General features: G+C 34.1%; 1 protein-coding gene across 1 annotated transcript in view; it reads left to right on the forward strand.

Moving 5' to 3' along the window:
• Positions 1-8,897, forward strand: part of LOC137657500 (zinc finger BED domain-containing protein 5-like) — a 40,238-nt gene extending 31,341 nt beyond the window's left edge. The window contains exon 2 of the mRNA XM_068391838.1: positions 8,851-8,897. Coding sequence (XP_068247939.1) covers positions 8,851-8,897 — 47 coding nt within the window. The remainder of the gene's footprint in view (positions 1-8,850) is intronic.
• The last annotated feature ends 8,603 nt before the right edge of the window (positions 8,898-17,500 follow it).

A 17,500-nucleotide genomic window follows, 5' to 3' on the forward strand; every position in this document is an offset into this window, starting at 1 on the left:
TCTGCTGCAACGAAGATGTGGGCGAAGGACGTGGATCCGTCAGGGCATGATACATTGAAGCCGTCCTTGTCGTATCGTATCCACGAGCCATTGTTCAGTCTGCAATTGAACTCATTATTGTCAAAGGGATAAAGCTTATCCAGACAATTTTCACTTGTATGGGAGAGAGCACCGTCTAGCACTATACCTAACTCGCATGAATCCATTAAGTTTTTATGGAATTCAAATGAGTCAGCTGTACATATTTTTCTATCCATTGCGTCTGAACAGTGAGTTAATTGATTTAAGTCTTTAATGACCGTATATGTTTCCTTTGTCTGGGGAAATCAATACGTGTCCTATCAAACTGGATATTACTGGATTTGAGTGATTCGTCATGAAAGTCGGAAATGGTGATATCCTGTAAGATTGCCAGGCATCAGAAGAATCAAAGGGAATTGTAATCCTAATCTTGTTATTATCAACCCTTACAGTAATTAGGCTGTAATAAAATTCTAACATACGTTCGCCTAACAAAGGAACATAGCCTAGTTTATCCCTTCCGTTCTCCAGAATTAACTTTAAGTAATTTATAGGCAACAAATGGGGCGACAGTACACCTTTAGTTGCTAATGTGATAGCTTCTACATAATCCTTGGATTTCTCAATGAAATGTGCAATTCTGTTATGTATGTGATCTATCTTTGAATCATAATACGTTAACGTTGCCAACAAATCCTGTACTTCCATAATCTGAATGATATTATTTGAATGTTCATTTACTAAATCCATAATTTTATTGATTGAAGCTAACTGATTCCTTAGTTCTGACATAATCAATTCATCTTCATGAGTCAAGAACTCAATTTTCTTATTTTGATTACTAATTTTAAGACGATTGGAAATTCCTAAACCTAAACTTGCAACAGACCCAAAGATGTTTAATGCAGCAAAAATAAACGGATTTCGTCTTTCTTTATATTCGTGTCCTACAGTCCACATCAAAAGGTCATAAGCCAAAGATTCTGTCTCGTAAGTCTTATTTTTAGAGTCATCAGATAGCATCTCTGCAACTTTTAATGTTGATCCAAGCAAACTCTTTGTAGTCAAATGAAAATGTCTTCTATGTAACTCATCCAATGAGGCAGAAAACCTTGAAATGGCGGTTCTTAAGCTAGTGACATCATTCTCTTGAAGAAAAATTGCTTGCATATTCACTTCTACAACTACGTTGCTTGATGTAATAAAAACGTCTTCTTGTCTTTCAACTATAGTGCCATATTTAAAATTTATACTTTTAGTTTTAGAGCTCATCCCACATGAGAAAAATGTCTGAGCGAACAATATCACTCCCAACAACAAAAAATTCATCTTGGAAACCTGTAACGAGAAAAATATATGTAATTACTCCTGTATTAAGAAGAAAACTTTTAATCACATAAAAAAAAAAAATTTCCCTCACTTCTTTCCCTCTCTTTTCTTTTTAATTTCTTATGTGAGCCAATGGTACTATTCATCCGTGGGTTGGGATACGTTTTGAACTCTAAACCTATTAGCCGTTAATGTTTCCAAAATGTTAAATGGGCCTTCAAACTTAGGTGTTAGTTTATAATTGAGTCCTTTGCGTACATTGATTTGAATATACACGTTATCACACACGGTATATGTTTTAGTTGGTTTCGCTGTTTTATCATGATTCCTTTTCATTATGATTTGTGATTCTTCTAAATTCTTTCAAAGGATATCATATCGACTTATACTTGCATTTATACATTCTTTTAAAGGATTTGATAGATTAGATGTAGGCGTTAATACATGGAAAGGCGTTCTAACTGGGGTACCATACAATGCTTCATGCGATGACATTTTAATTGATATATGATATAAATGATTCAGAGTACTCAGTGCCGCCGGTATTGCAATATCCCAGTTGGGGTCTGATCCCCCTAGTGTTACTCTTAATATATTTAATATCTTCCTATTTGCTCTTTCCACTAGCCCATTCGACTCTGGGTGATATATCATGGTATTTATTTTCTTTATGCTGAGGAATTCACACAATGAGGTAAGAAAGTGATTATTAAATTCACCACCCGAGTCTGAGATTATCATGTGTGGAATTCCATGTTTACAAATGTAACACTCGTAAAACTTCCTAGCGCATTCAATCGCAGTTTTAGTTTTAAGCGCTATTAGTTCTGTATATCGAGTTAAAGCATCTATAATTACTAAGAGGTGCTTATTTCCTCTGTCTGACTCGTAAAATCCTGTTAACAAATCTAAATGTATTCTTTCAAAGGGTTGATTGGGCACAGGATGAGCTCCTAGGCTGAAAGGTGTTTTCGTATGCCCTTTGTTTTCCTGACATGTGCGACAATTAGCTATGTGTCTTTTTATATCTGTAAGCATCGTATGCCAATAAAACAATGATTTGGCTTTCTGTGACATTAATGAGAACCCCGGGTGTCCATGTAATGGATTTGAATGCAACCAATTCAAGACAGTGGAAATAAGTGAGATTGGTACTACTACCTGGTCGTTAGTTACATGTGGTGGATTGCGGGTTTTCCTTGTCACAGTCCTACACAGAATATTATCTTTGATTATATAATTCTGCTGCTTATACTTTATATATTCCTTTTCCTTATGATTGCCTTTCAAAGCATTTATAATTGTTTCTATTTTCTGATCTTTTCTTTGCTCAGTCTGTAACAATTCAGCGCTCCAGCCTAAATCTTCTTGTTCAGATATCGTTTTAACAATAGGTATGGATGTTGATATATCTATTAATTCAGCTAAAGGCTCCGTACAAGATGACACGGGGTTGCGTGATAATGTATCCGCAATGATATTTGCTTTCCCAGGTAAATACCCGATTCTTGCGCCAAAATCTTGAATGATCAAATGCCACCGAGTTCGTTTAGGGCTGTGGTTGAAGCCTTTAAAGAACTCTGTTAGTGGTTTAAGGTCAGTAAGAACCATAACGGGATAACCGTAAATTATGAACTTAAAATGCACTAGTGAATTAACAATAGCTAGCCCTTCCTTGTCTATTACTGCATACTTACTTTCGGAAGTTCTCAATTTTCGAGAATAGAAAGCTATCGGGAAAAATTGTTTATCATATTGCTGAAGCAATACCCCTCCTACTCCTAAGTCTGAGGCGTCTGTTGCAATGAAGAATTCCTTACCGAAGTCAGGAAATTTTAAGATAGGAGAACTACACAGTTCATCTTTCAAAGTATTAAACGCCTATTGATGTTGCTCAGACCATATGAAATCTACGCCCTTCTTTGTAAGATTAGTTAAAGGAGCGGCTATTATTGAATAGTTGCGTATAAAACGCCTGTAATATCCACTACAACCCAGAAATTGCTGTATTCCCTTGACATTAGTAGGTATGGGAAAATTACGTATAGCCGACACCTTATCATGGACTACTTTAAGACCTTGGCTTGACACCATGAAACACAAATATATTGATTCTGTTTTGAAAAATTCACACTTACTAATCTTTACCCTTGAGTTATGTTGTCTTAATCTCTGTAGTACTAGTTCTAACTTACGTAGATGTTCTTCTAAGGTGTTGGAAAAGATTACAAGATCATCCATATAGGCATGCAATATATCCCCTAACAAGTCTCCAAACACTATGTTAATCATTCTTGTAAATGTTATAGGAGGACAACGTAAACCAAAAGGCATCCGTAAAAATTTATAATGTCCCCTGGCTGTGCTGAAGGCTGTGTATGGGATACTATCTTCTTCTAATGATATCTGGTGAAAGCCTTTAAGTAAGTCCAAACTGGTAAAATATTTATTCTGACCTAACAAAGACAAAATATCGTCAGTACATGGCACTGGGAATCGATCAGGGATTGTCTCCTCGTTTAGACGACGAAAGTCGACGCAGATACGCCATGTTCGATCTTTTTCGGTTCAACTATTAAAGGAAAATTATAAGGGCTGTTTGATTTCCGAATGACTCCTTCTTCTAGCATTTTACCTACTTCATCATTTATTTCATTCTGGAATTTCATAGGGAGTCTGTACGAGGGTAAATAGATAATTTTCTGCTTGTCCTTCAACCTTATTTGATGCTCGATCACATCTGTTTTTCCTAAGGATCCATCCGTAGTGGAAAAAACATCATGATATTTAGTTAAAAGACCAAAAATGTTCTGCTGAATTTCTTCGTCTTGAATGTCTTTATTGATTTTATTTTTAATAGATCGCAAAAGGGATTCATCCGCAGCTGATTGAGAGTGATTGATCTCAGCAACGGTAAGAATACGATGTTTATAAACTTCTACATCCAAGATATGTTGATTTTTGTGAATTACTAAAGTGTTATTTAAATGATTACAGACTTCAATATTACATTGTTGATGTGAGCCTACTGTATAAATAGCTTGTGTGACAGACAATCCGTTAGTTTTCAAAGTGTCGGAAAGGATTAATATTTCAGATCCCGGTAATGTTTTCTTTATTTGCACTATTAAATTCGAAGGTACATTTGGTTCGATAGATTGCGTGCAAGATGATATTACGGGTGAACGAGAATTCTGCTGGGTCGCGTATATTATTTCTTTATTAGTGAGACAAGTTATTGGTTCTTCAACGTACGTTACGGTTACATTTGTCGTCTCCTTTTTATCCAAAACTGATTTTAAGGTATTAGAAGACTTATAGAATTTCCCTTTGATATACACGCCGTGCTTGGCAGGGGCTAAGATAATGTTTTGATTTCCCATAGATGGGTATCCTATAATTACAGCTGGATACATATTAAGGTTTTTTACTACAACAAATGTATCGGCAAACGTGCATTTACCGACTTTGAACTGAACATGAGTTATGCCTATGACATTTAATTCATTATTTCCTATACCCGAGAGTCTAATTCCGGATTTTTCAATCGGAAAGTTCGAAAACAACAAATGATGTGTCTTCAAATCCATGATATTACGTGGACTACCAGAGTCAAAAAATAACGTAAAGGATTTGTGTTCTAAATTTACAGCATATAAGGTTGGTCGTAACTCATTTTGGCTTATTATTGTATGAATTCGTTGCAAATCTACAGGAGCATGCACTGTTTTACTTAATTTGGCCGTGTTTTTCATAGGAAAATCTAGTGTCTCACAATTATCTGATAAAACATTAAATTGATTATTCAATACTATTGATGTTGACATGAATGACCTTGACCCAACATCACTCTCTTCCCCTCTGGAGTTAACTATGTGGTATTTGCTTTGCTCTGCACATTCTGAAAATTAGTCTGACCTTGCGAGGTCTGGTTTGATGGCCCAGGCTCAGCGATATTCGAAGAAGTGTTTGTTTGCTTTGGACTCTGAACTACATTGACATTTGGTTGTTTCTTCTTATTGTTAAAATGAGGATTTTTCTTTTTATTTCCATATGGAACTGACTGTGGAATTGACTGTGTATTTCTGGGATTCTGTTGTGTCTTACGCGAGTAACATTGACTGTATGAATGAGTTGCACTGTTGTGAATCGAGCAGAATTTCGTTCTGCAGTCCGCGCTTAAGTGACCTTGACGTTTGCAATTATAACACATCATTCCCGCTACTTGACTACTAACTACGTTCACTGTTTGTGGCTTTGTTTCATTCTTTGCAAACACTTGAGTTAACACGGGATCGAGATCTGGACACTTGGACATGTGTTTCTTTATCTGTTTATATACATCCAATTCCGTACTTGCAGGCGTTAACTTCTTATCAAAATACCGCACTAAAGCTTCAGGCAACATAAGTGTCATGCAAGTCAAATACATTAATCGTAAAAAATCTTTCACGGAGATGTTATCGTTAATAACCCAAGTGGAATGACCTAAAATGTCCTGATATTCGTTAAGCCTATCAGCTATGAGAGCTGCTCTCTCAATAACATTAAGCCGATTCATAGTGGCTTGATTAAGTGTATTTCGTAACGTTAAATACTACATCCAAGGCTTCCTCACCCCCATAGACTGCGTGTAACCTAACTTTGAAATCATCCCAGGTAACTGCTTCTTGAAATGAAACACCTCTTAAATACGCACTCGCATCCCCCTTAGAAAAATCTATAAAACTTTTAGCTTCTTGTAATTGTACAAAAGGGTCTACGATTTGTTTGGCATTTAAATGGGCATCGACGGATGAAATCCATGACTCCACATTTTGTGGCAAGAACTCATTGACCCGACCCTGAAAAGGAAGGATTGCTGACCTGGCATTTACAAGCGTCACTATTGGAGGAGGATTAGTCTGGCCTACGCCACTAGGTCCAGGGGTAGGGCTCACAGGGGGAGTCATGACTGCTGTATTTCTTTTCCTATCTCTTCGACCCCTTGCAATTCTATCAAAATATCTATATGAGTACAGACGTCCACTGCGTAAACGCATATGTATAATAAAATTCCCCAAACAATGTTACTAATCCCAAGACATTTCCCGAGAATTTCTGAAAGAAAAAGGAATTAGCACAAAGAGAGAAAAAATTCTAGATGAGAATTCGGAGTTCAACACAGTTTCCTTTAATGAACGGAAATAAAAGATTAGCAATTCACTCACCCCAGTAATAATCGACTAACGACTCGTGATAACTACACTTCACTGCCCAAAATGGAATGAATTCAAAAATTTGTACTTAGCTTATATATGGTTCTGTGTGATGTCGACACATCCTTTCTCTCTCTCTCTTGATGTTTTGTTAGCGATGTATCGTTCAAGTTTCTTGTTGAATGTAGTGCTTCCTGGATATGTTTTGCAAACGTTGAACGTCAGTCCTTGGGTTTCCTGGGATGTTGATTGGAGATCCAGTTCATCGGTTTGTATTCATAACATTCATTAAATGTTAAATATTTTGATGGACTATATTACTTTGTCAAAATTGTAGATACATGTAGATAACGTTGAGTTCTTGAAGATCTTTCTCTGGTTTTACAGCTTTTATTTTGAAGTCTTGAAGATCTTTCTCTAATTCTTAGAGTTTAATATTATAGTTACTTGAAGATCTTTCTCTGATTTGTAGAGTTTAACCGCTGCCACCATTTATAAGTGTGCTACTTTTATAAGCACACATTGAGTATGTGTTGTTTAAGATGTGTAAAGCTGGATAACGAAGTACATCTTATTAGCTTCAAAAAAGTATTTATTGTTTAAAAACAACAGAGTTAAACATCTCCATCATAGGAGGGAGCTGGTTTGGTCAGATGACCAATTCTGGTGAAGTATAGATATGAACTGATTAAATTATCGATATCACAGATATCGTATGCTTAGTTGATGTAGCAATTTTATCACAATCTCGGAAGACACCTGCATCCGGTGACGTCACAAACTTTCACACACTGATGCATTGGTGTTGACGTTTAAGAAAAATTTTACATGGTTGAGGCTGCATTGTGCATCCTGTTTATGATTTGAGTGACTACAGCAAATCCCACGGCTAGCATCTTCATCCAAAATGACATATTACGTCATGTGTTTTAAACATGTAATAATAATTATTTCACTTATTACATATATATATATATATATATATATATATATATATATATATATATATATATATATATATATATATATATATATATATATATATGTATATATATATATATATATATATATATATATATATATATATATATATATATATATATATATATATATATATATATATATATATATATATACATGCGGTTTTCTAAAAATAGAAAATACACTCGTGTACTATAATAATTCAAACTCGAAATTAATAGGAGTCCATTATATTGCCCCATTGGTCTCCACGCATTATCATGTGTATTGAGAGAATTTCATGCCCATCATTTTGGTTGGAGTCCACTTATCTTGTTGACAACTGCACTTACTCGAATTTATTGTACCTGATAGGTGTGTCGGCACGACTTCTACTCTATATATTTGGACTATTCCACAAACCTCTTAAGAAGCTGGTGTCATTTTTATCTAACTGGGGGATTTTTAGGAGGAGCTATTATTATTTCGCATGTTCTTATCATGTATATAGTATATGTTTTTCGAGAAACCATATTTTTTTTTCAACTTGATGAAGTTGAGATATTCTTATTACATATCTGTCTTGTAGATATAATGTTTTATGTTGATGAAGACGATATATGTTAAGGATTTATAATGTGAAAATTATTCATTATTTCTTCTCGAGAATGTAAAATTTTAACATATTTAGAACTTTAATCTTTCTGTTAATTCGAAACAGGCACTTTCTAGGGGATTTACGGGGATTCTCCTAAATCCTACCCTAAGCTATTATTTCAATATCTATAGCATAACAGCAACCATTTACAAGTAGATTTCCGCCTCCAGAAAAAAATTCTATAAGAAAGAGAAATATACTTTTGAGTGGCCTTTTTAATCTGTTAAAAAAATCGTTGGTATGAATATATATTTATATACCAAAAATAGATGCATTTTATATAGGAAAAGAAATAATCAGCTGATTCACCTTTTCATTCTAAGTTTATATATGATTTTGAATTGTTGGAATATGTTGTTGAAAAATTTGACATCAAGTATTAAACGGATCACACATATTTTACTAAAGATATAGAATAACTGAGAGAGGTTCAATTTACTATGAAATCATATATTTAAACTATAACAATTAGTCGGGAACCTTTAGTATCACAATTAATTTATTTAGTTATTTAAGTCTCTCATAACTACTGCGATATGTAACATTGACTTCAATACATCTTTTGCAATCAAAAAATGCGTGAAAGAAATATCAACATTAGGTACTTTTTGCCTTTTTTATTGGCCTTGGTTTGAGCTGACGTGAAGCTGAGCTCCAATGAGCTCCAATGTGTTCTCTTTGCAGATGACGTCACGCGCCGAATAGTCTCCTTGACAGCTCTGATTGATTGATTGATTGACTGATTGATTAATTGATTGATTTGAGGTATTTTGTCATCCTGGCATCGAAGGTCATTGAAACCGATATCGTTTATTATGAAAAGAGATTAAATGAATATTCAATTAAATCCATGTAAGCAAATATGCCATTATAAAATTTGAATAGCTTTCAGAAGACCTGCTTCTGAAATAGATCCAAAAACGCTGCTATCCTTGTACTACCCATAATGTCCAAGAATCCTAGCAAGGATGAACCTGCTATCCTCACCTCGAGCCTCAAACAGATATCTATTTCTTTCTGAGCTATATGTGGGGTATTCAGTCAATCAATGCTTCACGGTTAAGGGTATCAACCAGTGGTCGCATTATGGTTCATGTTGGCCAGCCAGCAAAACTCGTGTTCGAGTGTGATCAATGTGGTGAAGATCAAGAGTGGTCTCCCACTTTCGGGGCATCCCGTTATACCTACAAGAGGATAAAACATTACATATTTCTCTCAACTTATTTTCAAGTAAACTATTCTAATGCTATTTCCAATTATTATACATAAAATTGTTAATTGTAGGTAAAAAAATCATTACAGGGAATGGGATGCCCTCTTGGTAGTAGCTGGGCTGCAGCATTCATTGCCAGGGAATCTGCCTTCTCGGTTCCAGACACACCTACGTGTGCCGGAACCCAGCAAAATCATGCCATTATACCTTTCATGCCAATAAGTAAAAGCTACTTAAAAATCTTTAAAACTAAATGATTATTGGAATTAAAAACTTCTAAAGCTTTTAGGACACTTCTTGCATCCCTAAAACTGGTAATATTATCTTCATTTTTAAACGCTATTTTCTCAATAGGGGTTAGTTTGCCACATAGTTCGGCAATAAATATAGAGGATGCTAGAGGAAGTGCACCTCTACAATTAAAAGCATTACTTTATGCTCCAAATTCAACGGCAGCATCAGATTTGGAGCCATCAGTATATATAAAAGTCGATTACCTATGCTCTTCAACATGTCCCATAAAGAGTAACCTGTTCTTTTTTACACCAATAAAATATTCACAAACAGACATGTCAGGTAATTTCCATGGAGGGGTTTATGATATCCTACATGGGAGCACTTTATTTCTACATATATCTAGACTGTCTAACAGTGTTTTTATCTGGAAACCATAAGGTTGAGGAGATTTTGGGTGCAACACATAATATCTACAATACCTTACAAGGTTTGCAGTCTGACAGGCTAAAGAATTAGGAAGTCTTTGCATCCTAAACTAATACCGAACAATGGAAGACTTCAGGTAAAGGTCTAAAGGCAATTCTCCAGCATCAACAAGGAAGCTTGGGATAAGCAAAGTTCTAAAGGCTCCTGTGAAAAATCTGATACCAGCATGGTGTATAAAATCCAAAACTTTTATTCGGCTTGGGATGGCTGAGGAGTATACTTCACACCCATAACTAAGTTTTGAAAAAATTAACTTGTATAATTTGAAAACAGTTTTGCAGTCTCCCTCTCCACCCCCCCCCCCCATGATGCATGGGACAAAACTTTTAAAAGATTCAGAGCCTCAAGTCATTTTACTTTTAAGGCTTTCAATTCGGAAACCCATGTAAGCCTACAATCAAATATCTACCCCAGAAATCTAACTTCACTCACACAGGGGATACAATGACCTTTGATGTACATATGAAGGTCTGGATGTACTCCCCGAATACGACATAAATGGAAAACAACAGTTTTACTTTTCAAAAACTTACATTCATTCTTATCGGCCCACTGGATAATTTTGTCAATCAAGAGTTGTAGTTTTCTATCAACCATTACCATTCTAGCTCCAACAAATGATATACAGAGATCATCAAAAAATAGTGTTGAGAGAATATCTCGAGGAATGACTGAGGATACCCCATTTATGGCTAGTGCAAATAGCGTTTCACTTATCACAATACCGTGAAGAACTCCTTCTTCCTGACATTTCCTCTCCGGTAGAGCTTCCCCCACTCTCCATTGTAAAAATCTATATGAAATAAATAATTAAATGAACGATGGTAGCTCTCCTCGTAATCCCAAATTATGAATGGTTTTAAGTGTACTATATCTGACTCTGACAGGTAATAGATAACACAATGTAAGAAAACCTTTCAAATAAACCTATTCTGAAGAGATGAATATTTTTGTTATTCCTCTTAAAATGCAGATTCTCTTTCTGGAAGACCATGCATCAAAGAACGACCTCTTTATAATGTTCTGATCCTTTTTAACAAGGTTTATAAGGTCCAGAGATTCATCTACAAGGTATCCAAAGTTATATTGGAATGTATTGATTTGAACCTAACCTTACACAAAAAGTTATCGATGAACACATACAAAAAAACATGAAAGGCCCAATTAAAGCATAACATAATATTTCACTACCAAACTTAATTTTTTGCAAGGAAACAGTATATTCGAGAGATAAAGTAGACATTACAGTTCTTATTTATGCATAGTTTATAAACGACAATAAATATCTAATGTTATAGATGATGTGTCATAATATCATATAGTCTTCGGATCGTTTATTGTCTTTGGATAACTATTTAATGCTAGTGGAATAAGATTGAAAATGAACTGTTAAAGTTCCCTTTTCAATTTAAGATTATACATGCAAATTTTCTGATGCAAAAACTAATTTGTGTTTCAGGTTTGTAACTCCTCATCTACTATCGTTTTGTTGCAGTAAGGGATAAGTATGTAACCATACGCCAATACATCTAAAAAGTAACTTAATTTAAGAACTTGTCATCTCTTACCTCTGAAAGATAGGAAAAATAATCAGAAAGAGCTGAAATGTACAAACTTCGAAGGCAAACATATAAACCAATAGCCACTTCCTCCTAATAAAAAAAAAAATATATTAGCATTAAAACTTGGTATCAGTCATAATGAAAGAAAATTAAAAACCTCAAAGCAGATACGGAAACACTTATGAAGAGCATTGGTGATTGGAATGACTAGCAAATGTAATATCTATATAAATTAACAAATCCAATTTTATGCCCTACTCATCATAAAGAAACCTTAAAAATAATCATGCATTTCAATGTCAAACTTCAAATGAAATGCTTTTGGGTAAGATAAGAAAAAAATCAACTTCCGGAAGTAAAAGAAATTCATATACCTAAGAGCATACTTGTATTCACTTCGCCCTTATTTATAAACAATTTTATATTTCTTTTCGCCTGGTTCGAAGAAAATATCACTTTGGTTAATTGTTGTGATAAACTTCCTACTCAATTCCATCTGACTACTAAAATCTGGTGACAAGAATAAATACTCTGATAAAAGGGGAATCAAGCTTAGCCAATAGCAAGAAATGTGATACTAGTTTTCTTTCAATTCTGTTTGTTATGTCACTTGTTTTTGTAATTACTTACTTTTAACGGCTTGAAGATAACTCATGAGTGGCAAGAGAAGAATCAATACCCTAGACACCCACTATAAACACAGATGATGATTAGCCTAGCTCCCTCTCCACCCAAGCTAGGACCAGGAAAGGATAGGCTACGGCTGCTGATGAATCAGCGGGTAAACCTATTGGCTCCAGGAAACGATTTCTTTTGTATTACTAAATATAAGCAAGTTGTTTTATTTTGTTTGGTGATACTTTTGGGTTTATTTGCATATTTTGGGAATGCATTTTCAATATCCTTATGCAAGAGGTACCCGTAGAAGAAATCATGAAAGAAAATCAAGAAATTATCTCAAAGTAAATTAAAAAAGAACAACTGGTCTTCAGTGTAACTTACCTGTTCCATTCACCCTGTTTTAGTCTTTCCAGAAATAAGAAAGTAACCAAATAAAAAAAATCTATTTATGCAATAAATACGTAGTCGCTATAAAAATTTTTCATAGAGCTAACCAAATCACTACTATATAGGGTAAGTTCAAATTATTATCATTACTGTCGGTATTTCAACGGAGCAAAGTATGTAACTAGATGAGCACTCAGTAGAGCGCAGACCTCTCGACCTTTTGCTCGACCTTAACCTTTACCTTTGACCTTAACATGTATCAGTTGCCGTGGATTTTAGTACACTCAAATATGAACCAAGTTTGAAGTCTCTGTGCCAACGATGTCTAAAGTTATGGCTAATTACGTGATATGGACGTTTTGCTCATCCGTCTTCTTGGCCTTTGACCTTCCAAATTAAATCATGCCTAGTTCTTTACATAACAGTTTAAAATTCCTGAAAGTTTTCTTTCTCTATGATTGAATTTATGGTCGTATGGTTGCTGACCGGAATTTGACCTTTTGGTTGACCTTGACCATGGACTCAACCTTGACCTTTGACCTTAAAATTAATGAATAGGCATGGATTTTCATACACTCATATATGAATCAAGTTTGAAATATCTGTGACATCGATGTCCAAACTAATAGGTGATTACGTGAAATGGATATTTTTCTTAACCATGACCTTGACCTTTGACCTTCACCTTCCAAAAATTTAATTATTTCCAGCTTTTGAAATAACAGTTAATCCCTGCAAGCTTCATGGGTCTCCGATTAGATTTTGGATAGAACGGTTTTCACTAACAAACACAGACACACCAACACAAAAACAAGGGGTAAAACTTACTCTCCTTCCAACTTTGTTCGCGGAGGTAATAATTCAACACCAAACAGGCTTCCGAATGAAACAGGGTTTATGATACATCGACTAACGTTAACATTAGCATACGTGGCGAAAGGTTTTCCATGTCGCCATGATCAGCAAAGCTATACAGGCACACTAACACTAGATTGGTTTGATGTGACCAATAACACTAATGTCTCCCACCATCACCCATTTGCTATAGCAATTGTGATGATGACATGGCCAACTCCAAGAGAAGAATAAAGGCAAGTTTGAGGCATTTCTATTACACTGGAATAGAAAAGGCTGTATTTGTTGTTTTTGTTGTACACACACACAAATATATATATATATATATATATATATATATATATATATATATATATATATATATATATATATATATATATATATATATATATATATATATATATATATATATATATATAAATTTTTCCAATAACATGAAGGCACTGTACGTCCCAAGTCTCAACTTATTCCCTCAAGCACTATTGTAAATGGGCAAATATCCTAAAACTAAATCAGGTACCACTTTCCATGAAATCTTAAAATATCCTACTTCCTTGAATCCTGTCTAAATGAAAAGAAGATTTTGCCTCAGTGAGTCCCAAATAGCTTTTCTCGCAAAGAGGATTAGTCCATGTTTGGTTTGGAAGCAAAATAGTTCTTTCCAGCTGAGAGCCATGCAATACTAACAATCAACAAAACATTTTTATAAAGAAAGAGCTGGTTATTAACCTTTAATTATTAGGAATAGATGAAATTGTTCTGTTCGTTATTCCGACCAAAAGTTCTTTCCCTGGAAAGTGAGGTAAATCTATTTTTAAGATGATGAACAATGACGAGATATACGCTGCATCACAACTATGTCATATAGTATTGATATTGACTAGTCACATGTGACCTATTGTTAACTCACTGCTGGGAGAAATGTTTTTTTTTTTACTCTCAAAAAAGACCAAATACCTATTGGTCGGGTATTTATAAGTCGAATTACCCACCTCAACTAACTCTGAGAAATTATATCACTTAACAGTAGGTTTGATATCCAAATGATTGTTTGAAGTTTTTATCATACTGTCCTAAATATGGAGAATGATTAACTCGTTACTTGTCTATGAGTTTGTAACAATTCTCAACATAGATTATTGTATTAATCATATAATTACATAACCTGCTTTATAAACTTTAGTGGCTATATTTACCCTTGGTAGCTAAGGTTACGCGAATTCGCGTCAAGCATACTACATAAATTTATCGTTGTTGTTCAATGGTATATTTTTAAAGAAAAATATAACATAGGTTCACACGCACACACACATGCATTATCACAGTTTTTATCTCTTAACAGATTTTGTTTACTAATCCTTTTCTTCCACATTATGATCTATCTACTGATAAGAGTGATTCTTACTGCTTTACTTGAAAAAAAATACTTTATAGTTTAAGTGTTTTTTATTAATCTATCACATCAAAGACGTTTTCCTTTGCAGACGAAGTTTCATTTCAAGCGTACCTGTAGCAATCCTGGACTTGAATTCGAGGAGTCAGACTCCTTCTGAACATCTACTGTGGGATGCTTGGGCAATGTCTACTTTGACCTGTCGCACCTTGATGATTGACCTCACCTCCGACGGTGACCTCCAGATACTGAGGTAAATGTCAATGGGAAATTTCCTCTTTTTCCCTGATGGTCTTCTACTTTGGCATATGATAGATGATGTCAAGCCATCGATGAGACAAAAGATTCAGCCTGACCATTTACTCAAAATGATTAGTGTGATTATTTCCTATTCTTTTTTATTATGAAAACGATTTCTCTGTATCTACTCTTACAAAAATATTCATTTTCCAAAATTCAAGAAGACTTATTTCACAATATGAAATTTCATAACTTAAATGACAAAAATCATAAACAAGTGCTTATAATTATGTAATTCTACTTTCTAAATTATGGAGAAAAAAACATTTTGATGACTAAATAGATTTATAGAAGAAGCTATTTTTACATGTCTTTTATTTTTTTTTTTTTTTTAAATTACCACGAATGTTCATTAAACCTACATTTTATCAGTTTTTTTTTTTCCCGAGTAGGATTTAAGCTAAAAATTATATTTTCGCTCAATCATAGGCGATAGTATTTTAAGGAATATTTCAAATTCATTTTTATATTATTCTCTAAACTTTATCTTACATGAAACTGTTAATATTTGTAATGCGGGGAATTGTTTTTTCTATAATAATAACTTTCTTTTTTTCAGACACATGCTACTCTGTGATGTTTCGACAATTACTTTGCCGCTCTAAAAGTAAATCCAAGTCATTAATTTAAAGAATTTATTTAAATCTCTAATAGTTAGATTAAGCTACCTTCGTATATCAATATTTTACCTCATGATCCTCTCCTCCTACGCCTATTGACGCAAATGACCTCGGTTAGATGCCGCCAGTCGTCTCTATCTTGAGCTTTTAATTCAATACTTCTCCATTCATCATCTCCTACTTCGCGCTTCATAGTCCTCAGCCATTTAGGCCAAGGTCTTCAAACTCTTCTAGTGCCTTGTGGAACCCAGCTGAATGTTTGGTGAATTAATCTCTCTTGGGGAGTACGAAGAGCATTACCAAACCCTCTCCATCTACCCCTCATCATGATCTTATCCACATATGGCACTCGAGTAATCTCTCTTATAGTCTCATTTCTATTCCTGTCCTATCATTTAACTCCCAATATACTTCTGAGGGCTTTGTTATGGAATCTAATGAATATTGGCGATGGTTTCATTGACATACCATATTAATATTTTTACCTACCCTAATATAAATGTTCCAAACATAAAAAAAAAAAATGTTAAAAAACAATGAACCGGTAAGCTAGCCTGCTGATAAAAAATCAAGAAAGAAATTGTAAATGCATTGAAATAATTGATGGAGAAAGTACACTTGTTCTTATCCTTTATCAATCTATTACCATTTTTCAAGTACAGAGCAAAGTCATCAAGGTGTAGGATAAATGCAAACATGAATGTCAAGGAAAGTTCGAGTTTCATAAATGTTACATATTTTTATATATTTTCGTTTTTTTTTTTTTTTTGCACGGCATAAATAGATAATTCAAAACTTTACAGAGATATATGCTGTAAAAAAAAAAGAAAAAAAAAATTCTTCATAAAAATGTACTGTTCGCAGCCGTATTTCAGTAGATATAGGTTGGTGAACATATTCTCACTCTTCAGCGTCAATATATCCGTTTTTAACGACAATTTCTTTAGCAACTTATATTCCAGGACTATTATTTTTTTTTTTTTAACACAAATTTTTAACAATGTAGATTTCCTTATATAAACGACAATATTAATAATTGACCAATGTTCACTACTGTCTAATATTTTTAGGACCTCAAATTTATGTCGAGTATCAAAAAATGTTTCATTCTATTTCGATGAAAATGAAATGTTTGATTGATGGATATACCTTTTAGTTATTTATTTGAGCGAAAGAGAGCGAATGGATAAGATGCTTGTGTTTAACTGAAGATTCTAATGCGTCTCTCTATAAGATCCAAAAGTAATGTAGTGAATTTTATGTTGATACTTTTGAAGCAAAACCAGAAACATCAGCAAACCGATATATGAAATATTTTCTTACTCACCTCGTCGAAATAACCCTGTTGGTGAGAAGCAAATCACTCGGCGACTGAGAGGTTGGTATATCACAAGAAGTCTATTTAAGATCTACTGCAGTTGCCAACAAGGAATTTTAAGCGGGAGAGTCTAATTACCCGTGAAGAAACATTTTAAAAATCAATGAGAGAGAATCAGTCATTTGGCAGTAGAACCTATCTAAATTAATTGTATAATTTTTGTTGGAAACCTTTCGTAAACATTAATCTATCTTATTTCTCTTCCTCTTGTTTTGTTAAAGTTTTTATAGTTTATATAGGAAATATCTATTTTAATGTTACTGTTCTTGAAATATTCAATTT

Source organism: Palaemon carinicauda, chromosome 18, assembly GCF_036898095.1.
Source record: "Palaemon carinicauda isolate YSFRI2023 chromosome 18, ASM3689809v2, whole genome shotgun sequence".
Lineage (NCBI taxonomy): Eukaryota > Metazoa > Arthropoda > Malacostraca > Decapoda > Palaemonidae > Palaemon > Palaemon carinicauda.